This window comes from Erpetoichthys calabaricus, chromosome 8 (genome assembly GCF_900747795.2).
Source record: "Erpetoichthys calabaricus chromosome 8, fErpCal1.3, whole genome shotgun sequence".
Taxonomy (NCBI): domain Eukaryota; kingdom Metazoa; phylum Chordata; class Cladistia; order Polypteriformes; family Polypteridae; genus Erpetoichthys; species Erpetoichthys calabaricus.
The window spans coordinates 123,522,710-123,547,500 of record NC_041401.2 but is presented as its reverse complement, the minus strand read 5'-3'; the positions used below and the strand labels follow the sequence as shown (position 1 = coordinate 123,547,500).

General features: G+C 40.7%; 1 protein-coding gene across 1 annotated transcript in view; it reads left to right on the top strand.

Moving 5' to 3' along the window:
• LOC114656038 (draxin-like) overlaps nt 1-24,791 on the top strand; it is a 56,869-nt gene extending 32,078 nt beyond the window's left edge. The window contains exons 4-7 of the mRNA XM_028807420.2: nt 242-365; nt 12,806-12,901; nt 16,925-17,014; nt 24,466-24,791. Of these exons, the coding sequence (XP_028663253.1) occupies nt 242-365; nt 12,806-12,901; nt 16,925-17,014; nt 24,466-24,578 (423 nt within the window). The 3' untranslated portion in view covers nt 24,579-24,791. The remainder of the gene's footprint in view (nt 1-241; nt 366-12,805; nt 12,902-16,924; nt 17,015-24,465) is intronic.

Genomic DNA, 24,791 nt, shown 5'->3' with positions numbered 1-24,791 from the left:
TGTGATCTCTAAGCCTTGATAAACACTGCAGGAATGAGAAAATGGCAATGCATCACCCTGCATTAGGTGCCCTAATAGTTATATTATTACTTCAGTCATACAAATATAAAAGCAATGTGGTAGGTATTAAGATGTATGCATGTTGTAAACTGAACAATCTATGGTTTCAATTTCTACTTCCTTCTTAGAATGTGTTATGCGTTTGCTAATTCTTTGCTTCTTTTTTTGCTATATTTGCAAGAAGCCCTCAGAGACTCGAGTGAGACCAGATGGTGAAGTGATGCCTACGCTGGACATGGCTCTCTTTGACTGGACGGATTATGAAGACCTAAAACCAGATGTATGGCCATCTCCCAAAAAAAAAGGTGAGAAGAACTGCTTGATGAGCACAGTAATTTAGAATATTTTATTCTAATGTTATGAAAGGCAAGTGTATTTACCGTCAGTTGAGAGGAGTTGTCGACATTTTGTAGAATGTGCTTTTGATTTTATCACATTTTGCTTAGTGGTTCTGCCAGTACTTTGTTTTTGGTGTTGGGATTTTTGTCTATTTCTTGACTGTGCTAAAGTATTCCTTTGGACATACTCTACTTACAAGTTTAAAGACTGACTCTTGCCTGAACCAAACAATTAATTTGTCCCCAAGCAGTTCTTAGCAATCAGACCACCAATATCTTGTCAGGGGCAGATATCATCTCTATGCTGTTTAAAAGTCCTTTTATACCTGTGTTACTTCAGCAAGGTTGTACTATGGTTGTAGAAGAAGAAGAACTGTCATGGAGAGTTTTGATAACTTGTGGCACAGACTTACTTTATATATTTATGAAACCTACATTAGTTAGTTATGAACATGGCTTGCTTTTATCTTTCATTGAGACAAACCAATTCATCATCCTGAGCAGCAGAATGTATTTGTGGGACGTTTGAGAAGAGCAGCTTCTTCTTTGTTCTGTCTTTGGTTTAAAAGCATCTGTTTTAGCTCTAAAGACTTTTGAAGAACTGTACTTCATTTTAATGAACTAATGTCCCACTGCTTGAGAGCTTTGAGTGTAGGCTCACAGGTGCATAGTGCAATAAACAATAATGTTTAAATTGCAGCATTTTCTTTTTCCTTAGAAAGTGAAACATTAGCTTACATAATTTCTATTTTAATAATAATGCAGTTTAGGGTGGAGACCGGAGCCTGTCCCGGCATCCATGTCACTAAAGGTCATGCACAATCAATGATTTTATTCCCACATCCCAAAAACCTGTGAGGTGTGTTAGGTTAATTAGTTACTCAAATGAATAAGTAAATGTGTGCTAGTATAGCTAATGAAGTCCGGATGAGCTCTGACACCTCGCCACTATTGTATTGCCCAAAATGACTAAATGGATGGACAAAACCATTGCTGTTCCAACTAGCAGAATATAAGTTTTCCATATACAATTGAAATGCATGCTTTCTACTGCAATAATACTGTGGGATCCTGGATCAGTGATCATTTGGGATATTACAAAAAAATATATATATATATATATAGTGGCAGACGACCAGGGATCCTGCCCTGCCAGGACGCCTAGAGGAAGGACGGACCAGGAGAGCAGCACTGCTCTCCCTGGGCGCCTGGACGGTCCTAGAGCCCTGGAGGACAGCGCTTCCACCACACTGGGGAGTGCTGCTGGAAGTTCGTCATCGTACACCTGGGGCACATCCGGGGCAAGATAAAAGGGGCCGTCTCACTCCATTCGGGGAACCGGAGTCAGAAGGAAGAGGACAGACCTTGCGAGAGAGGAGTGGAGGCGGCCAAAGGAACAAGGACTGAGCAAAGTGTGTAACTAGTGTGTAAATAGTGTAAGTAAAGCGTGTGTGTTTGGACACTCTGATGTCGTGTCTGTCTGTGGCCGGGCTATCTTTTACAATATATATATATATATATATTGTCACAGGAGGCTGGGGGCCAGACCCAGCTGGGACGCCTGGAAGTACCGGGAGATGGTCTATACGTTCCCTGGGCCATGAGGGGGCCACCGCCCTGGTTGATGAGGGGACCATGGAGACAGAACAAGTAGGCTCAAACCCACTGGGGCCGTGGCCACCGCCAGGGGGTGCCCCGAGCGTCATGGAGCCCGGGAGATCGACACTTCCGCCACACCTGGGAAGGTGGAGGAAAGACCTTCCAGGGACCCCCCGGAGTGCTTCGGGGTGCTAGTGCGGTACTTCCACCACACTAGGAAGTGCCGCCGGAAGGTCATCAGCAAGCACCTGGAGCACATCCGGGTGGATATAAAAGGGGCTGCCTTCCTACAGTTGGAGAGCTAGAGTCAGGAGCTAGAGCAGAATGAGGCTCCAGAGACACGAGGAAGAAAGGCGGCCCATGGACATTGAGAGAAAGGCCCGTGTTGAGGGTGATTGGTGCTCGGAACACTGTGTGCTGTGTGGACTTTATTTGGTTAATAAACGTGTGTTTTATAAGAAAGTGGTGTTTGTCTGATGGTGTTCGGACCAGCTCTCACAATATATATATATATATTGTGAGGGATGGCCGGCCATATATTCCGGCCAACACCTCCAAGCCGCCAGATGGAGCCCTCCCAGCAGCATGGAAGTTCCCCAAATTCCAGCAGGGCCTCATGGACCTTGTAGTTTTTACAACCAGCCCTGCTGGATACCATGGGGACCACCAGGAAACGCTGTAGGGAGGCTCAGAGAATACTACGTGCCCTATAACCCGGAAGTGTGTCCTGGTCACATGGACAAAAGGAACGACGTGCTTCCGGGATGAAGAAAGAGTGGTTTTTATCCGACCCGGAAGTGCTAAGAAATCACATGGACAGGGATTTGGGAGCACTTCCAGGTCATGGACTATAAAAGGACCATGGGAAATCCCAGATGGCGAGCTGAGCTGGGTGGAAGGGTGGCAACGCATCTGGGAGTGGAGGATTGTGTATTGATTGTTTATTGATGATTGTATGAGTATTGTGGAGAGGAGGGTGTTTTGTGCACTGTTTATTGAGAAAATAAAGTCATATTGGACTTTTACCTGGTGTCTGGCGTCTGGAACAAGGGTTGAAGAGGACGACAGCGCCCTCTGTTACAATTATATATATATATATATATATATATACACACTGTATTCCTACTCCTCAGGTTCTGTAGTGAAATGTTCGTTCATCCTATCCCTTTCTCATTCTCAAATGGGTTGCTTATGAAAAAAATAATACAATATCAAGGTTCAAAATACACAGAAGAGGTGTAGTACTTTATTTTGCATTTCCCATCTGATTCAGTTTTTTGACATTTCAGCTGATAATGTACATTAATCAGGCAGATATATTCTGTCTTTTACCTTAAGTGTCATAGACATAAGTGTTTTTTGTGTAGAGAAATATATTTGAAGTTAATATTCTGATTAAGAATAAGGTATACAATAATAGCAAGACAGGTAAACAGAACAAAAATTCTGTACATCCTGAACATTCATGAATAGTATCTTATCTTTATATTTAATGGTTCACCCTCCAGGCAAAGTGATATTTGTTTAGTCTGTCAACCAAAAATGTTTTGTTTCTTAAATCGGGCATTAACATCATAGAGATAAGAGTGTGGCGGGTGGCTGGGGGCTGTGCCCAGCCGGGATGCCTAGAAGGACTGAGAGAGGGAGTATGCCTCCCCTGGACCACAAGAGGGCAGCCACCCTGGTTTGTATGGTGGCCACGGGAAAGGAGCATGGAAGCTCAACCCTATAGGGGCCCGTGGCCACCGCCAGGGGGCACCCGGACAAATAAGGAGGAAGTGCCGCAGGAAGCTTATCAGGGGGCACCTGGAGCACGTCCGGGTGGGAATAAAAGGGGCTGCCTCCCTCCAGTCGTCAGCCGGAGTCGGGGGGAAGTGGATGAAGCTCTGAGGAGAGGAGTGGAGGTGGTGAAGGAAGGCTGGACATTGGAAAGGCCCGGACAGGGGTGATTAGTGAAGGAACACTGGGTTGTGTGCGAGACTTTATTTATTTGTAAATAGTGTGTAAATAAATATGTGTGTTGGACTTATTGGTGTCTGCCTGTCTGTGCCAGGGCTGGTCTTCCACAAGAGGAAAAACAGATAAAATGTTAGCACACCAGGTACATACAGTACAAAGAAGGCTACATGCCTCATTATTGGAATTAATACTGCTAATGGATAAAACATCGATTAAACATAATAAATCAAACAAAATGTTTAAGAATTATATGATAACAATATGTGAATAATCTGTCTCCAATAAACAGTTGCCACAAAATAACTGACTTCTTTAAACTAGTAATCAATACAGTGTTTGTGGAAAATTTTGTGGACTGAAATTCTAATCCGTATTTCAAGAAGAGGTTCTACCAGAAGCATACATCTATGTCTGTTTTTCTTTTAAATAAAACAAAGCCTTGAATCTTAAAGATTAATTTCTATTTTAAAATGTGACACCAGGATTCTGGCAAAAACACCCCCTCATCAAGAGTGAGAGTGCTCTATCTATATATGAACATTTTCATTTATTTTTTTCACACTAACACACATATTTATGAATCACAATTTGGCAAATCTTTTAAAGATGTTCATACTGAGAGCTTTAAGGAGGTGCATTCTAAATAGGTCACCATACCTCATAGATGGGAAATGAAATGCAGTTAAAATTATTCTCTTTCTAAAACTCCAATATGTTTTCAGTGTATTTCTGTTCAGTTAGCTAAGTCCATTTTAGAGACTATTTACCATAATCTACTATACAGAAAAACACTAAGGTCTTTCTGTCCAGTACTTTTGAGCAGTCTGATTGGTCAGTACAAGTTTGAGATGCATAAGGATGAGTAAAGTCATATGAGGCATGCTGAGAGAGTCACCTTCAAATACAGGAAGTATAAATGCGAACAAGAGGTGAGAACAGTGCCTCAAAAATAATGATAGAGTCTGTGAAGCAGGTTTTATGGGAACACACCTGAGAGAGAGGGAGCGCCACTTAACAGACGTTCTCAGTCATAAATACAGAGGAAAGCAACTGAAGGTAGATGTTGAGAAAATATTTTTTAATTATTCTATTACCTGTCTTTGACAGGTACCGTGGCTAGTTTAATTATAAAAACATAATCATATATCTAGAATCATCAGAAGCAAATCCTTCTGGATATTATTTTTTTCTCACAAGATTATGCCAAATGTTTCTTTTCTGAGCTTTTTCCAGACATTGAAGAGTCCAATGTTAAGTGAACATAGGTCATCTTGGATGGTTTCGAGCCACATGTGCTTTGGTCTGCCGCCTGTACACTTACATTCTTGTAGTAGTTCTACAATACACATCCACAGGGCTGTTATGTGATCAGGCAATTGATTGTCCCAAGCAGTGTACCTGAATGGTCACAGTTGTCTGTTTCTCATGATAGTTTTCTGATGTGTTTGCTAACCTCTTTATGTATCATACACATAATATTGAAAAGATTTGTCATAGACATAAGTTATTAAAGACATCTAGTTTGTTCTTGTCTGAGTTTGCCATTACCCACAATTCTGCACATTGTCCAGGGACTGGTATTATAGACCAATTGTACAGGAAACTTTTGGTCACAAGTGATATGCTTGAACGACAAATAGCCTTGTCTGGCGTTTTCATACAGCTGTAAGCATCTGCAGTTCTTTGAGTGACTTCTGATTTGCTGCTGCCAATATTGTTTATCACATTAATGAGACAGATGAATGAGTCAACCATCATTACACTGTGATAGCAAATGTGAAATGTACTGGAATTTATTGTGTCTGCCCTAGCCCTGTCTCAAACCAGTTTAGTTCTACATCAACTGGACTGGCTTCATGCTGTGTAATATGCAGAATGGGCAAAAGTACCACCACCATTTAAAGTAGCAGTGCCATAGCAGATGCAAAGTCTGGCTTGGTAAAATATTGTGCCTAGCAGTCCACAGTGAGGTGTTTACTTGAGTACCCAATCCATTGGCATTTAAGCAATCATGCAGTATTGAAAAATGCTCCAACTGATCTCAAATCAGTCTGACAGTTGACCATCTACGGGCATGAAGCTGAATATGTCAGTGTCCTGATCTTTCATTAGATCAATGGGTTTTTTTTTTTATAACACCAGGACCTATCAGTGTGATTAAACCCCAGGTACCCACAGACTTGGCATATCCTATCTCCTGGGACATTGATAGCCATGTCCCGAGGATGGACTAGGACAATGAGGACACAAACAACAACAAATGGTGTGAAGTGCTTTGTGCATTTTATTCTCAATTAATCCAGACAGTATGCAAAACGTGCAGTGCAAATCTTTAATAAATAAAATAATTCTTGGAAAAAAACATTCTTTGTGGAGGTTAAAGTCCATGAATAAATAAAGTTAATAAATAGGTTAAAATCAAGGATTAAAAAAAAACAGATTCAGCTATTTTTTTCCTTATCTTTTCTCTAAGCCCCAGTGTATCTCTCTCTCAGATCCGATACCTCTGTTCACCAAGCTGGCCTGTTCAGCAGACAGAGAAACCGCAGTGAATGGTCCTCACTACCATCCCTCAGCATATATGGTGGCCATCAAGCTCTGATCCCTTGTCCCACCATCATCCTTTGGGATATGTGAAACAACTGCCAGAGCAATTAGCCGCTCCTGCTTCTTTACAGTGCTCAGCAGGAGTGAACTGACCACTCGAGTTGTAATGGTCGTCTGGAATATGTGTGTGTCCCTGTACGTTTGTACCTTTTCTCATTCCTGTTTTTGTGGTATGCCTTAAATTGTAAGGTCAGCCCATTGTATAGGGGGAGGGGAGCACCTGGCTTGGAGGGCCAACAGACTGTACGGGGAGGAGCTATCATAATGTAAATAGGTGGCGGGAAAAAAAAGGAAAGGACAGAGCTAGGAGAGAGGAGGACGCCATCACAGAAAAAGGCATGAGGGAAAGGATTGACACCTCATGGATATCGTCAGGTGAACCCGGGTTAATTTCCAGACAAATTATTTTTACTTTCGGGAGGAAGGTATGCGGGGGAGGACCTGAGGGGCCAGCACAAGGAACGGTTAAGCAGTATGTTTCCCGGAATAGGAGGTATGGTCAGCGCCTCATTCCCCACTGTAGACTGATCTCAATGTTACCGTACAGATAAGATTTAAAGGACTATAAATCCATTGTTTTTTTGTTTTGTTTCCCTTGCTCAAATCTTTATTAGTAATGTATGTTTTCAAGTGTTTTGTGTCGTGATTTGTTTGGGGGGGAGCGCTGCAGCGCGATATTATGTATATAAGGTTTTTTTTTGTTACAGTGAGCATGTGTATTGTCTTACAATAATCATTTTTACTTGACCCTGCTTTCACTGGTGTGTCTCTATACTTGAAGTGGTGTAGTGTTGGTCACTCGTGCCCCGGATTATTTATTTTCTTTTTCTTTTGCTGCCTCTCAAGGAGGGCAGCGCATATTATAACCGTGCCGGTTCTGAGAGCGGTAAAGAGTGACGTTCCCTTCACTCCACATGGGGCTTCCCAAGCATCTTGCTTCCTTTCCTCTGCACTAGTCTATCAAGGCATTCATTCACTTCATCTCTCTCTTGAGTTTTCTCCATACTCCACTCCACATTCTTGATGTTTTTTCTTTCCTTTTCACTTTCAACCCCTTTTACACCCATTAAGTGTAGGTGTGGCAAATGGCCTACAGAGCATCAATGAGGGACAGCTACACTTACTGCTTTGGTGCATGTTACACATAATTAGCTATTTCCCTAATGGCTTTCACTTACACTCATGAGGTCGGAGCTGCCCCACTGTTTTACTAAAAACCCTGCACAAATCCCGGACATGCTTCACCACAGTCAGAAAAAGACAAAACTTTCACTGAGTTGATCATTCCTTGAGGTTTAAGTAGGTAATCCAAAGCGGACAGTTGTGCTCAAATCTTGCTTGAAGCAGAGTCAGTCATATGATGATTCTGTGGACTATTGAATGGGCTCTCTGGTAATGCACTTGGACAGGAGCTTGGCCTTTACACACAACAGTAATACGTGTGTAAACAGACCGTTTGCGCTAAACAGCAGTGTGAGGTTTCTGTAGGTCATGCATTCTGTTTTCTTTTCTCTTGTGGGAACATTGTGGGAAATGTTTATCAGCCAATTAATACATTCACTGCTACCAGCTTTCATTATCTCAAAATAATATTGCAAGTGCCTCAGGCTTTTCCATTTTTTATTTTGTTCAAGCATTTGATTATCTGCTGGACAATTGGCTTGTTTCAGTCACTATCTGGATTATTAATCAGCGATTGTGCGGCCACCATACTAGAGCACTAGGTCCATTGAGAAGATTTGCATGGTATCACACCACTGCCATTCCAGCTTATGTATTAAAGTGCTGATTACATTGTCACTGGTATAAGTGATTGGACTACAGATTGTATAGGTACAATGGCCAGGATGTTTTTTAACCCAAATGTAAGGGGCAGCACTAAAAATACCAGGTTTGTCTGCTTTTATTTTTTCATGTTCTGAAACTGTAACAGGACACTCTTTGCAGCTACAACAAGGCTTCCCACCATCAAAGGTGACAGGCTGTTCATGTCACTATTTTTTGAGATTTCACATTCCAGTAGAAAACTGAGCAGCTCCTTCTGGAAATATACTGTTATTGCTTGGCACTGCGTATGGTCTTCAGCATCTGCTGATCCCTTTGGCTTTTGGTGAGGAACGTACGAAGTACCTGCATATATAAGTGAATGTGTACAGGAGAGACAAATGAATGTAGCTTAATAATATAAGCATTGTATGTGACAAAAAAGTATATACAGTATGTAGTGGACATCATCTGAAGATGCTTCACTCTACGTAACTTCAGAACTTTGTTAATCTATGAAGTTTAGTTTATAGTACCACAGACAGATTATTTATCTCCATTAGAGTTGCACAGTGTTTCAGTGGTGAGGATTGAACCATAAGTTTAATTATTTCCAGTTTAAAGTGTCTATCCACACCTACAGTATGATCTCCATTACATTGGTTCTGTATATACACTACAAAAAATGATAGAGTGATTTTCAAGGAGTATATCTTTCATAATGGTTTTTCACATATAATTTTTCCACACTTATGTAGTAGAATGTGGAACACTTGCAAGGTACACTCTAATAAATTTCCAGATCAGTCACCTATCAGTCAGCCTGACTACAGCAAATTGCATAATCTTTAAATATGGTAAACGTCCAGAAGCTATTGTATATTTACTATTAAGAATCACTTTCCTATAAAGCATAGTTTAGCATAAGTTTACAGAATGGTTATCAGTGAAGGCATTATGAGAAAATGACTGTTTGTCAGTCATTGTCCAACCCACTATATCCTAACTACAGGGTCACGGGGGTCTGCTGGAGCCAATCCCAGCCAGCACAGGGCGCAAGGCAGGAACAAATCCCGGGCAGGGCGCCAGCCCACTGCAGGGCAGACACACACACACCCACACACCAAGCAGACACTAGGGACAATTTAGGATTGCCAATACACCTAACCTGCATGTCTTTGGACTGTGGGAGGAAACCCACGCAGACACGGGGAGAGCATGCAAACTCCATGCAAGGAGGACCCGGGAAGCGAAACCAGGTCTCCTTACTGTGAGGCAGCAGCGCTACCACTGCACCATATGACTGTTTGTTTCTCTAATAATTCAAAGCCTTTTGTTTAATGTAGTGCATTGCTATACTGAACACAATCCCAAACTTTTTTTCATAAAAGAATATACAAAATATCATAGTTTACAAATATATTGTTTATAGTTGGAGTATACAGTGTCCTTAGTTATGTGCTCAGGATCACACAATGAGGCATCACCTCTGCTGTTTAAAGTCTGGTGCTTTAGGCACTATAATACAATTAAAATGAAAAATCAGCCTCCATGTTAAGACTGTATCCTGTTTTTTTCCAATTGTCATTCTGATTATATAGCCCTGATAACAGTGAGATATGGGATCCACTCTGCAAAACTACTTGCATGACAGAAACCACCTTTAGAGATTCTGCATACTAAATTCCTAGTCTCTCTTCATCATGCACACTAGCAATATACAAGCTCTCAAATTCCTTAACCATCAGATAAGCACTGTGGCAGGCCATGTAGCAATGAAATGCATACACACAGCAGCAGTTGTGAACAGTAGAGGCAGGAAACAGAAAATGTCCTGACCAAATACAAAATGTCCTGACCAAATACAAAATGTCCTGACCAAATACACCTAATACCAATTTCAGCAGAAAACACAAGAAGAGGCAGGTCAGGCTTCCCACACAATACCAACTATCAGACAAGGGTCAATGAAACAGGGAGATGCACTCACTGCTATGCTTTACCACTTTACCTTCTTTTTCCTATAATAGTTATATTTGGAAGGTCACAAAGAATTAACTGGGTGAGGGAACTACTGGTTTACTAACAGAGGAGAAGGAAACAGGCATGGTGAGATGACAGTACACACATCTATGAACTGCACAGTACAGTACAAAGTCATACTACCTGCTTCATCTATGCATCATGTAGTTAAGTTCTTCATCTAAAGAAACACTAATACAGTAAATGTAGCAGTAGGAACTGAAGAAAATGACTAAAATACTGTATATACAGTGGTGTGAAAAACTATTTGCCCCCGTCCTGATTTCTTATTCTTTTGCATGTTTGTCACACAAAATGTTTCTGATCATCAAACACATTTAACCATTAGTCAAATATAACACAAGTAAACACAAAATGCAGTTTGTAAATGGTGGTTTTTATTATTTAAGGAGAAAAAAAAATCCAAACCTACATGGCCCTGTGTGAAAAAGTAATTGCCCCCCTGAACCTAATAACTGGTTGGGCCACCCTTAGCAGCAATAACTGCAATCAAGCGTTTGCGATAACTTGCAATGAGTCTTTTACAGCGCTCTGGAGGAATTTTGGCCCACTCATCTTTGCAAAATTGTTGTAATTCAGCTTTATTTGAGGGTTTTCTAGCATGAACCGACTTTTTAAGGTCATGCCATAGCATCTCAATTGGATTCAGGTCAGGACTTTGACTAGGCCACTCCAAAGTCTTCATTTTGTTTTTCTTCAGCCATTCAGAGGTGGATTTGCTGGTGTGTTTTGGGTCATTGTCCTGTTGCAGCACCCAAGATCGCTTCAGCTTGAGTTGACGAACAGATGGCCGGACATTCTCCTTCAGGATTTTTTGGTAGACAGTAGAATTCATGGTTCTATCTATCACAGCAAGCCTTCCAGGTCCTGAAGCAGCAAAACAACCCCAGACCATCACACTACCACCACCATATTTTACTGTTGGTATGATGTTCTTTTTCTGAAATGCTGTGTTCCTTTTACGCCAGATGTAACGGGACATTTGCCTTCCAAAAAGTTCAACTTTTGTCTCATCAGTCCACAAGGTATTTTCCCAAAAGTCTTGGCAATCATTGAGATGTTTCTTAGCAAAATTGAGACGAGCCCTAATGTTCTTTTTGCTTAACAGTGGTTTGCGTCTTGGAAATCTGCCATGCAGGCCGTTTTTGCCCAGTCTCTTTCTTATGGTGGAGTCGTGAACACTGACCTTAATTGAGGCAAGTGAGGCCTGCAGTTCTTTAGACGTTGTCCTGGGGTCTTTTGTGACCTCTCGGATGAGTCGTCTCTGTGCTCTTGGGGTAATTTTGGTCGGCCGGCCACTCCTGGGAACGTTCACCACTGTTCCATGTTTTTGCCATTTGTGGATAATGGCTCTCACTGTGGTTCGCTGGAGTCCCAAAGCTTTAGAAATGGCTTTTTAACCTTTACCAGACTGATAGATCTCAATTACTTCTGTTCTCATTTGTTCCTGAATTTCTTTGGATCTTGGCATGATGTCTAGCTTTTGAGGTGCTTTTGGTCTACTTCTCTGTGTCGGGCAGCTCCTATTTAAGTGATTTCTTGATTGAAACAGGTGTGGCAGTAATCAGGCCTGGGGGTGGCTACGGAAATTGAACTCAGGTGTGATACACCACAGTTAGGTTATTTTTTAACAAGGGGGCAATTACTTTTTCACACAGGGCCATGTAGGTTTGGATTTTTTTTCTCCCTAAATAATAAAAACCATCATTTAAAAACTGCATTTTGTGTTTACTTGTGTTATATTTGACTAATGGTTAAATGTGTTTGATGATCAGAAACATTTTGTGTGACAAACATGCAAAAGAATAAGAAATCAGGAAGGGGGCAAATAGTTTTTCACACCACTGTAATTATATAACTGATGATAGGTACAACAATAAATATATGCCAAGGTATATCTGAAATAAAAATTGTATCACAGAACATTTGTTTCTCACATAAACTATGGGGTACAGACAACGAGGACCATTTGAAATCTGTACTGTGGCATAGTTACAGGATGTTTTAAAAAAGGGAAAATGTTATTTTACTAGATGTAGTTTATCAAGCAGGGATTGCAAAAGCATCATGTTAAATAATATATTTGTAATCTTAACACACTCATCTAGAGGAAGGATCAAGAAAATCCTGTTAGATAATACATAAGAAATTCCAGCTGCAATGGAAAACTTTCCCTATCTAAACAAGAAACTATCAACCCGAGTGGTAGAGATGATGATTTTTTTGTCATGGTAGTCAATCCTCAAGACTCTTCCAGACAATTTTGTATGCTGTTTTGCCTTTGTGATGGCTATACCCCAGGACCGATTACAAGCATCCTGTGTTAGAGAAGCTTCTTTAAAGCCAGGATGTACACTGTAAAAGCATGTACGTGGGACAGGGAGACCAGTTTCTTGACTTGTTCTTAGGATCATTTTTTTCTTCTTTATTGACAGACAAGCGCCGAAGTAAGAATCTCAGTAGTGGGAATGTCACTATAGGAATGGAGGCTGAAGCGGAGCCATGTGATCATCACCTTGACTGCCTTCCAGGTAAGTTTTACCCCTTTCCTAACTGTTTTGGCAAGACGGCTTACATTTATTCAATAGGATGCCCTCGTGACGTAATTAATAAAACCCACAGCACAAACTGCACAGTAGGTACTCTATTTTAGATGAGACATGCACCCTTATGATTGTGTTTCCTCAGAAGAGACTGTATGGAAAGTACTACATACCATGTCCACTTGTGTTAATGTCACCAATGGCAGACTTACAGTAATTTCACTAATGCACCAGACTGACAGTTGCTTATTGAAAATTATATTGTGGCGGAAGAACAACCACTGCAGAACCCCTACACCCTGAGTGCATTTTTCAGCAATCTCCAACTGAGCTGGGGGGAGTAAATACCTCAAAATAAAACATTATTATTCAAAAATAAAGGCAGGGCAGTAACTTTTTCACTAAAACCTGACAGATAACTTCTCAAATATGATAGAATATGTGTTTGTGTCAAATTTAAACATTCCTTAGAACACTTAGAACCTTCTGCTAAACTAGGAAAAAAAAGAGGCAGTCACAGTCTTCTTTCTTCTTTTGGCTGCTCCCATTAGGGGTTCCCATAGCGGATCATCTTCTTCCATATCTTTCTGTCCTCTGCATCTTGTTCTGTCACACCCATCACCTGCATGTCCTCTCTCACCACATCCATAAACCTTTTCTTAGGCCTTCCTCTTTTCCTCTTCCCTGGCAGCTCTATCCTTAGCATATTCTCCCAATATACTCAGCATCCCTCCTCTGCACATGTCCAAACCAACGCAATCTCGCCTCTCTGACTTTGTCTCCCAACCATCCAACCTGAGCTGAACCTCAAATGTACTCATTTCTAATCCTGTCCATCCTAATGCAAATCTTAGCATCTTTAACTCTGCTACCTCCAGCTCTTTCTCCTGCTTTCTGGTCAGTGCCACCGTCTCCAACCCATATAACATAGCTGGTCTCACTACCGTCCTATAGACCTTCCCTTTCACTCTTGCTGATATCCGTCTGTCACAAATCACTCCTGACACTCTTCTCCACCCATTTCGCCCTGCCTGCACTCTCTTTTTCACCTCTCTTCCACAATCCCCATTACTCTGTACTGTTGATCCCAAGTATTTAAACTCATCCACCTTTGCCAACTCTACTCCCCTCACCATTCCACTAACCTCCCTCTCATTCACACACATGTATTCTGTCTTGTTCCTACTGACCTTCATTCCTCTCCTCTCTAGAGCATATCTCCACCTCTCCAGGGTCTCCTCAACCTGCTCCCTACTATTGCTACAGATCATAATGTCATCAGCAAACATCATAGTCCATGGGGACTCCTGTCTAATCTCGTCTGTCAACCTGTCCATCACCATTGCAAATAAGAAAGGGCTCAGAGCCAATCCCTGATGTAATCCCACCTCCAACTTGAATGCATCCGTCACTCCTACCGCAGACCTCACCACTGTCACACTTCCTTCGTACATATCCTGTACAACTCTTATGTACTTCTCTGCCACTCCCGACTTCTTCATACAATACCACAACTCCTCTCATGGCACCCTGTCATATGCTTTCTCTAGGTCCACAAAGACGCAATGCAACTCCTTCTGGCCTTCTCTATACTTCTCCATCAACATCCTCAGAGCAAACATCACATCTGTGGTGCTCTTTCTTGGCATTAAACCATACTGCTGCTCACTAATCATCACCTCACTTCTTAACCTAGCTTCCACCACTCTTTCCCATAACTTCATGCTGTGGCTCATCAATTTTATCCCCCTGTAGTTACTGCAGTCCTGCACATCCCCCTTATTCTTAAAAATCGGCACCAGTACACTTCTTCTCCACTCCTCAGGCATCCTCTCACTTTCCAAGATTCCATTAAACAATCTGGTTAAAAACTCCACTGCCATCTCTCCGAAACACCTCCATGCTTCTACAGGTATGTCATCTGGACCAATGGCTTTTCCATTTTTCATCTTCTTCATAGCTGTTCTTACTTCCACCTTGCTAATCCGTTTCACTTCCTGATTCACTAGCTCCACATCATCCAACCTCTTCTCTCTCTTGTTCTCTTCATTCATCAGCCTTTCAAAGTACTCTTTCCATCTGCTCAACACACTCTCCTCGCTTGTCAGTACGTTTCCATCTTTATCCTTTATCACCCTAACTTGCTGCACATCTTTCCCAGCTCGGCCACTCTGTTTAGCCAATCGGTACAGGTCCTTTTCTCCCTCCTTAGTGTCCAACCTCTCATACAACTCATCATAAGCCTTTTCTTTAGCCTTCGACACCTCTATCGTTCACCTTGCGCCATATGTTCTTGTACTCTTGTCTACTTTCTGCAGCTCTCTGACTATCCCACTTCTTCTTTGCCGTTCTCTTTCTTTGTATACTCTCCTGTACTTCCCCAAACCACCACCAGGATTCCTTTTCCTCCATCCTCTTTCCAGATGTCACGCCAAGCACCCTTCTTGCTGTCACCCTTACTACATCTGCTGTAGCTGCCCAGCTGTGTGGTAACTCTTCACTGACACCCAATGCCTGTCTCACCTCCTCCCTAAACTCAACCTCTTCCTTTTTCAACTTCCACCATTTGATCATTGGCTCTGCCCTCACTCTCTTCCTCTTATTGATCTCCAATGTCATCCTATAGACCACCATCCTATGCTGCTTAACTACACTTTCCCCTGCCACCACTTTGCAGTCTTCAATCTCCTTCAGATCAGCTCTTCTGCATAGGATGTAATCTACCTGTGTGCATCTTCCTCCACTCTTGTATGTCACCCTATGTTCCTCCCTCTTCTTAAAATACATATTCACAGGAACTCACAGTAATATTTTAAAAATTTGTTTTCTGATATAGTATTTCTCCTGTACAAGTAACGTTAAAGCAATTTTTTACATCTGAGGTGTTCCCAGGCATGTCAACTGTACCTGTCTAGTTTCATATTGATAACACAAAGAAATAAATAGTTACAGCATTTGGTACCATGGATCGCCCTCCCCTATCCAAAACCTCTCCAAACATGGATCCAGATTCAGAAAAACTTTATTTCATACAAAAGAGTGCACTCACACCTGCCTTCTGCCATTTCTGAGCAAGCTCTGCACTGGTGGTGCTCTGATCCTTAGCCATGAATAAAGAATTGTACAAAAACATACTCCGAGAGCAAATTCTCTCAACTATTCAGGAACCGTTTGATTGACGGACAGTGCCGTTGCCAGCATGATGGAGCACCATGCCTTAAGGCAAAAGTGATAACTAAGTGGTTTGGTGAACAGAATATCGACATTTTGGGTCCATGGCCAGGAAACTCCCCAGACCTTAATCCCATTGAAAACTTGTGGTCAATCCTCAAGAGGCGGGTGAGCAAACAAAAACCCACAAATTCTGACAAACTCCAAGCATTGATTATGTAAGAATGGACTGCCATCAGTCAGGATTTGGCCCAGAAGTTGATTGACAGCATGCCAGGGCAAATTGCAGAGGTCTTGAAAAAGAAGGGCCAACACTGCAAATATTGACTCTTTGCATAAACTGAATCTAATTGTCAATAAAGCTTGTGAAACTTATGAAATGCTTGTAATTATATTTCTGTATACCAAAGAAACATCTGACAAAAAGATCTAAAAACACTGAAGCAGCAAACTTTGTGAAAACCAATGCTTGTTTCATTCTCAAAACCTTTAGCCATGACTGTATCGTCATAGTGTTGTAAAGGTCCATTGTTGCGATTGTTGGCAGTGTCATTTGTCCAACTTGCTTTAAAAATCTTTTCCAAAGACTGTAGAAACTCCTTTTGTCAGGTATCATTAAAGCCAAAGAAGGTATACAAGAAGACTTTTTATTACAGCACCTCACACAGCCCTTCTAATAAGCTGTATGTTATAGCAGCAACACAGTCTGTTCTCTTGAGTATCAAAATGTAGTAAAGTATCTTTAACCAAAGGAATAACAAAGTTAGGTTGTAAGAAGAAAGCCTGCACACGATGTGCCACTGGATTCATTATGTACACAGAATTCTTTTGTTTTTTCAGGATCTTGCTGTGATTTGAGGCAACACGTGTGCAACCCTCACAATCGTGGGCTCAACAATAAATGCTATGATGACTGCATGTGTGAAGAAGGTATGTACTTATGAATTCATATTACAACTAGAACATTTACTAAAATAAGAACTGATAAACGTATGCTAATTTCTTATTTATGCTAACATTTTTATTTTTACTACTGTATTGAAACATATGAATTTTACATGTCTATAGTGTCAAAAATATCCCATGTAAAGTGAACAGTGAAATTTTAACTTACATGTGCAAATCAGAATGCAATAAGTAGCTTTACCATAATTAATGTGCATCAGCTACCTTTCCTCAAAACATTTGTCTGGATTTCCTGAAATATCTGAGAGAATTAATATTACATTTTTTTTATTTTATTAAGATTTCAAAAACTGATTGATGATGTACATTGTATACGTATGCATTTGCATTCAGAATTTAGATTTCAGAAAAAGCAGAATATTATCAATAAAAAAGACAATTTCTGAAAAGCCACAATGTTGTGAGAAAAAAAAATGTAATGGTGGAATGTTTCCTTAAGCTCAAAATTCTACCTTACAAGTCAGGAAATTAAATAAAGCAACATTTTTAAATTCAATCTATTTTCCAAACCCTTTTCACTACAGGATCGTGGAAGGTCACAGCCAATGCAAGACAAAAACAAAAGCCTAGGGAATATATCAGTTCTTTACAGAGTAAACTCAAGCACACAATCAAACTGGGACAATTTAGTATCCAGTTAGGTTTACCTGTATTTCCTTAGAATATGGAAGGAATTCAGAATAATTAGGTAAAACCAATGCAGAAAATGTGGAAAGCATGAAAGCTCCACGTTGACAGTGAACAAACTGGGAACCAAACCTGGGTCATCAAGCCACCCTTTCAAGTAAAACATTTTGTTATCATAAATACATTTCAGAATAATGGAATGGGGTTTGTATATCTAGATCAGTCTAAGGAAGATTTTGGTGTGCTGTGCAACTGATGCAATGTTCAGTTCAAACTGCAAAGAAAGACAGGTTTCTTACATCAAGCTTCCCACTCATTTACGTAATAAAAAGTTGACTTTCTGTAAACAAAAGCAGAACAAGGGTATCATATAGTAAGGCAGCAGCTCACAAATGGAGGAAGACGAACTATACCACTTGAGTAAATGTTGCATAAGTTCTGCATTTATTGTAACATGAATGCCATTACGTATAACTGATACTCAGGATGGCAGAAATTCTTTTACAGATGACTAAATCTGCCTTTTTAGTTGAAATTCCCTAGTAAACTAATTTCAGCCAAGTTTATTTGGAGGTTTAAATATGAAATTAAAAAAGGGCAGTCCCTCACTATATCTTTAACATTATTTTAAAATTCTTGTAGTGATTTCACACCATTCTAAAATTCTTATAGTAAACTCTTTCATAAATGAAAAAAGGTAAGCAGTTCTTTAATGACTATTAAAGATTTGTGTGGTGAGAAATCAATAGTCAACATATCAGAAACCACAAAAAGGGAGCTGCATAACAGCAAGGAGGAATGGGGTGGTGGTTTAAGGTGTTCGATGTTTCCCTGTTAGTAAAATGACATGCCAGACTAGCTTAAGAGGTAGAGGCGGAGGGGTTCATGGATTTAGGCAAAAATAAGATTTAAGTGTATCATTTTTTTAAACTCCACAGTGGGTTAATAAAGAGTTAAAAAAGAAACTGCAAAGGAAAAAACAGCTTTATAAGGCGTAAAAGACTATAAACTCCAATGTGAATTATAGAGCGTATGAGAACATGAGGGCAACCATATTTAGGATGTTAGGGAGGCTAAAAGAGTAGTTAGAGAGGAGTACAGCAGATAAGGCAAAAGATGACCAAAATAGATACTCTTAGTATTTTAGTAGTAAAAGAACAGTCAAGGGGGAGGTGAAAGGCATCAGGAAAAGTTAATGAGAATTAAAAAATGCAGACAGTGAAATAGCAGATGCTCTAATCTCACATTTTTCTGAGGTCTTCATATGTGAGAAAGCAGATAACCTCCCGGAGGTAAAAGGGACTACTAAGGAGGTACTGAGTGATTTGGAAATTGTAGATGGAGAAGTACTGCTTAAACAGGCTGAAACCAAACAAATCACCTGGACCAGATAACATTTATCTTTGAATAAATATAAATATGCATACAGTATTTGATGTATATCTTTAGGAAGTCACTGCACACTGGGGAAATTCCGAAGAACTGCAGAATGACAAATATTACCCTGTTATATAAAAAGAGTGACTGGACAGATACAAGCAATTATAAGTCAGTAAGCTTAATGTGCATCACTGGAACATTAATGGAAGAAATTATTAAGGGAAAGATTGAACAGGAGTTTTACTGAACAGTCAGTATGGGTTCTAGAAGAGGGAGGACATGTTTTGCCAACATGTTGGAATTCTGTGAGGAAGCAAGAAATGATATGATCAAAGTGGAACATATAATATTATTTATCTTGACTTTCAGAAAGCATTTGATAAGGTGTCATATGAGAAGTTGGGCATCAAACTAAAAGAGGTGGGAGTTTTGGGTATTGTTTGCAGATGGATCCAAAACTGGCCCAGACACAGGAAGCAGAGGATTATGGTGTGAGGAACCTTACCAGAATTGGCTGACATTAAGAGTGGTGTCCCACAGGGGTCACTGCTAGGGATGCTGCTATTTTTATATATACTGCTCAAAAAAATTAAAGGAACACTTTTTAATCAGAGTATAGCATCAAGTCAATGACACTGGTCAGTTAAAAGCCAGAGGGGGTTGTTAAATCAGTTTCAGCTGCTTTGGTGTTAATGAAATTAACAACAGATGCACTAGAGGGGCAACAATGAGATGACCCCCAAAACAGGAATGGTTTAACAGGTGGACGCCACTGACATTTTTCCCTCCTCATCTTTTCTGACTGTTTTTTCACTAGTTTTGCATTTGGCTATGGTCAGTGTCACTACTGATAGCATGAGGCGATACCTGGACCCTGCAGAGGTTGCACAGGTAGTCCAGCTTCTCCAGGATGGCACATCAATACGTGCCATTGCCAGAAGGTTTGCTGTGTCTCCCAGCACAGTCTCAATGGCATGGAGGGGATTCCAGGAGACAGGCAGTTACTTTACGAGAGCTGGGCAGGGCCGTAGAAGGTCCTTAACCCAACAGCAGGACCGGTATCTGCTCCTTTGGGCAAGGAGGAACCGGATGAGCACTTCCAGAGCCCTACAAAATGAACTCCAACAGGCCACTGGTGTGAATGTCACTGACCGAACAATCAGAAACAGACTTCATGAGGGTGACCTGAGGGCCCGACGTACTCTAGTGGGCTCTGTGCTCACTGCCCGGCACCGTTGAGATTGATTGGCATTTGCCATAGAATACCAGAATTGGTAGGTCCACCACTGGCGCCCTGTGCTTTTCACAGATGAGAGCGGGTTCACCCTGAGCACATGTGAGAGATGTGAAAGGGTCTGGACAAGCCGTGGAGAACGTTATGGTGCTTGTAACACCGTTCAGTATGACTGGTTTGGTGGTGGATCAGTGATGGTCTGGGGAGGCATATCCATGGAGGGACGCACAGACCTCTACAGGCTAGGCAACGGCACCTGCACTGCCATTAGGGTTCTGGGTTCCTCCTGATGCACGACAATGCCCAGCCTCATGTGGCGAGAGTATGCAGGCAGTTCCTGGAGGATGAAGGAATTGATACCATTGACTGGCCCCCACACTCGCCTGACCTAAATCCAATAGAGCACCTCTGAGACATTATTTTTCGGTCCACCAGGTTGCACCTCAGACTGTCCAGGAGCTCAGTGATGCCCTGGTCCAGATCTGGGAGATCCCCCAAGACACCATCCATCATCTCATCAGGAGCATGCCCTGACATTGTCAAGCATGCCTACAAGCACGTGGGGGCCATACAAACTACTGAGTACGATTTTGAGTTGCTGTAATGAAATTTCGGCAAAATGGAATAGCCTGCTGCATCATTTTTTCAATTTGATTTTTGGGCTATTTTTGAATTCAGCCCTCTGTAGATTGATAATTTTCATTTCCATCAAACAATGTGGCATCGTTTTGTTCCTAACACAGTACACATTCCATATCAGTATAGATATCCAGCATGATTTTTTTCCCATTGAGATCTGATGTGTTTTCAAAGTGTTCCTTTAATTTTTTTGAGCAGTTTATATAAATGATTTGGATAGGAATATAAATAACTAGGGGGCTTCTCCCCCTGTTCGCTTGCGCTCCCCAATCCCCCTGCCTGCGCTTCGCGCCAGCCACTTCGTCTCTGCCACTCGTGTATGTGGATTTCACTTTCACCAAACAACAAATCCAAAATCCAGGAAAACGTCTTTGTCTGTGTTTTGCAGAGTCACAAACTCAGACAAGAGCCATAGCAAGGTTTGGGGCAGCCACCCGTATATTGTTTTCCTGGCTGCAAAATTGCAAACAAGTTATAGCACTGATGTGCACAAACCGGAGTCCAAAGCAGAACTGATGGGATAGGGGAAAGGTGGAGGCTTTTAAAGGTCAGTATAGGAAGTGATGTCAAAGCGGCCGGCATCAGAAGGGTCTTCATCCATAAGTTCAGACCCGGAAATGACATCAAAAGGGCCAGGTGGTATTTCCCATGAATGGTCTACAGAAAAGCAAGAAAAAGAATCAGTGCACTCTGCCACATCCCAGTTTGATTCAGAATTGTCCTCATTCAAGCCCTTTAGCTGCCTCCCATGCACACGTGTGTGACAGTAGATAAATTTAGTGTAAAGTGTGATACTTTTGGACATATGGGTTTGTATCCATTATTGGCTGTAGAATTTCTAATACGTCCGATCATTTAACTCTTTTGAATCTATGTTGCATTGCTTCTCCATGATCATAAATATAAACCTGACTGAATTGTGTTTTCTTCAAAATTAAACTTGTAGTAGCTTTAATTGTTGCGGGACCACAGATTCTCATTGTATATGGTCCTGAATCGTGTAAATGTATGTTCTGAGCATTGAATGATGCAATGCAAACAGATTATTGTAGATTCAGATATTTTGTCTGTAGTGTTTGTGGATTTCACTTTCACCAATCAACAAATATTTTAATTCTCGCGGATAAGCCTCTTCATTGGGAAGAAACACTACTTTTCCCTGATGGCAACACGAATTAGACAATCTACAAGTCTCCAATTTAGACTTTAAAGCTGAACAATATCTACATACTTCTGTCATATCACCTATGTCCATATATTCGATCTCTTTTCGCTGTTCTGTTATTTCACCGATTAATAATTTCCATTTGTTAGTGCTCATGCGATCTTTACTATCATTTTTTTTGAGACTTTCGAATTTTAGTACTTTCATAATCTCTACCCTGCTCTGCCTCTTTACGACATTCTACTTTGTCTTCTACTCTTTTTCTTTTATTTCCGACCCTGTTTGGACCTGCTAGGTTTTCAATTCCACTTGTTCCGGGCTGATTATTACTTTCCTTATTTTCCAACTTTGCACTTAGATTATTATTGTTATTATTATTATTTCTCTCCAACGCTTTTGGGCCCCTTTTTGACGCACTGCCCTTTCCTCTTCGCTTAGTCTTTGACGTGTCATCTTGAACATATAACATTATTGTCCATAAAAGGACCACATCGAAGGAAACTAATAGATTGTATGTCTAAAAATACTGTCCACAAAAGCTTCTTTAATTGATGAAACTGAGTACTTTTCATAAATGAATTTAAATGTGAAAAACGTAAACATTTACAGGAGCTGAGAGCACATGAACTGTGTCTGACAAAACAAATGAATGAGAAATGATTGTACTGTGTGTGTGGTTGTAAATGTTTGAGAGGAGGGCAGGACTTTTGAAAATCTCTTGTCTCGCGGGACTTGATATTATCTTCGAGAATGTCTCGTCGTAGGATTTCCTTTTATAATAGAAAGACAAGCTGGTTAAGTTTGCAGATGATATCAAACTAAGTGGATTGGCAGATAATCTGGAATCATTACCGAGGGACTTGGACAGCATACACGCTTGGGCAGATTTGTGGCAGATTAAATTTAATGTAAGTAAATGTAAAGTATTACATGTAGAAGTAAAAATGTTAGGTTTGAATACACAATGAGAGATCTGAAAATCAAAAGTACACCTTATGAGAAGGATTTAAGAGTCATAGTGGACTCAACACTATCAACTGCCAAACAGTGTTCAGAAGTTATTAAGAAGGCTAATAGAATGTTAGGTTATAGCACGATGTGTGGAGTACAAGTCCAAGGAGGTTCTGCTCAAACTTTATAATGCACTGGTGAGGCCTCATCTGGAGTACTGTGTACAGTTTTGGTCTGCAGCCTACAAAACGGAGAAGAGCAACTAGGCTGATTCCTGGGCTACAGGGGATGAATTACAGTATAAGGAAAGATTTAAAGAGCTGAGCCTTTTCAATTTAAGAAGAAGAATACTAAGAGAAAACATGATTTAAGGGAATTAGTACAGTGGATTGAGACTCTTACTTTAAAATGAGTTCAACAGGAACACAGGGACACAGTTGGAAACAAGATAGGGGTAAATTTCGCAGAAACATTAGGAAGTTTTCCTTTACACAAAGAAACGTAGGCACATGGAATAAGCTATCAAGTAGTGTGGTAGACAGTAGGACTTTAGGGACTTTCAAAACTAGACTTTATGTTATTTTGGAAGAATTAAGTGGATAGGACTGGTAAGTTTTGTTGGGCTGAATGACCTGTTCTTTTCTAGATAGTTCTAATGTAAAATATTTCTTCATGCATAGGTATGTGTTCATACTTTTATGCATGCATGAAATGGGATTGCAGACTGTGGAAAGGGTGTGTATGGGGCATCACCCTCTTCACTTGCTTAATGACAGCTCTGGGATTATTTGGTATTTTTTGGTAGCTTTTCTTTTCCATGGTCAAGATGGCAGTAACTGAGTAAAATCCTGTGTCTGATAACAGCCCTGTGTAGAATGTGACACAGTTATGTAAGGCAGACTAAAAATAAAATTGAAAAACAAGAATGCCTATACAAAAACACAAATACAGTGTGTTCGGAAATGTGCAGGACTAGCCAGGAATATCACTGCACACCAGTTGTTTTGTGTCAACACAATAGACTCTTATTGCAGCATGGGCTGCCATGCTTTTGTGTGCTTGGCACAAGTTACTCACTGTCTGCATGGGAATTTGGCTGGGCATTTGTAAGGCCCTTCCCAAGTGAATCAGTAGGAAAAAAGAGAAAAAGGTATAATAATGTCTCAGTTCAGTTGTTACAAAAACTACAGAAACTACAAACTTACAAAAGTATAAGCCTAGCATAAGTTACCATGCTAGTAATTGACAAATTGTGTTTGAATTATCAAACTCCTTGTCCTTCAAGTTTTTGATGTTTACTTACATATTACATTTTAATTTCAAATTTAAATATACAGTATATTATTAGTTGGTACAGAAACACTGCTGGGTAGTTGATCCAATGTCTGCCAGTTACATTTCACTTTCTTTGTATTTCAGGTCTGCGCTGTTATGCGAAATTCCACAGGAACAGGAGAGTGACACGACGGAGAGGACGGTGTGTAGACCCAGAAGTAGCTAACAATGAGCAGGGTTCCTTCATTACAGTCTGAGAGGGAGAGGAGTGTGGGGTCTCCTCGTGCCTTTTTTACTTAAGGACCCTTTGCTTTGCTACAACCTGAACCAGATGGCTGGGACGATTCCTCTGTTGTTTAATATCTGTATGTTCTACTACTGTAAAGACATACAAATGGCTTTCAATGTAACACTTTTTCTATATAAAAAAGTGGTTTATATGTCTGTTGTTGTTTAACATAACATCATAA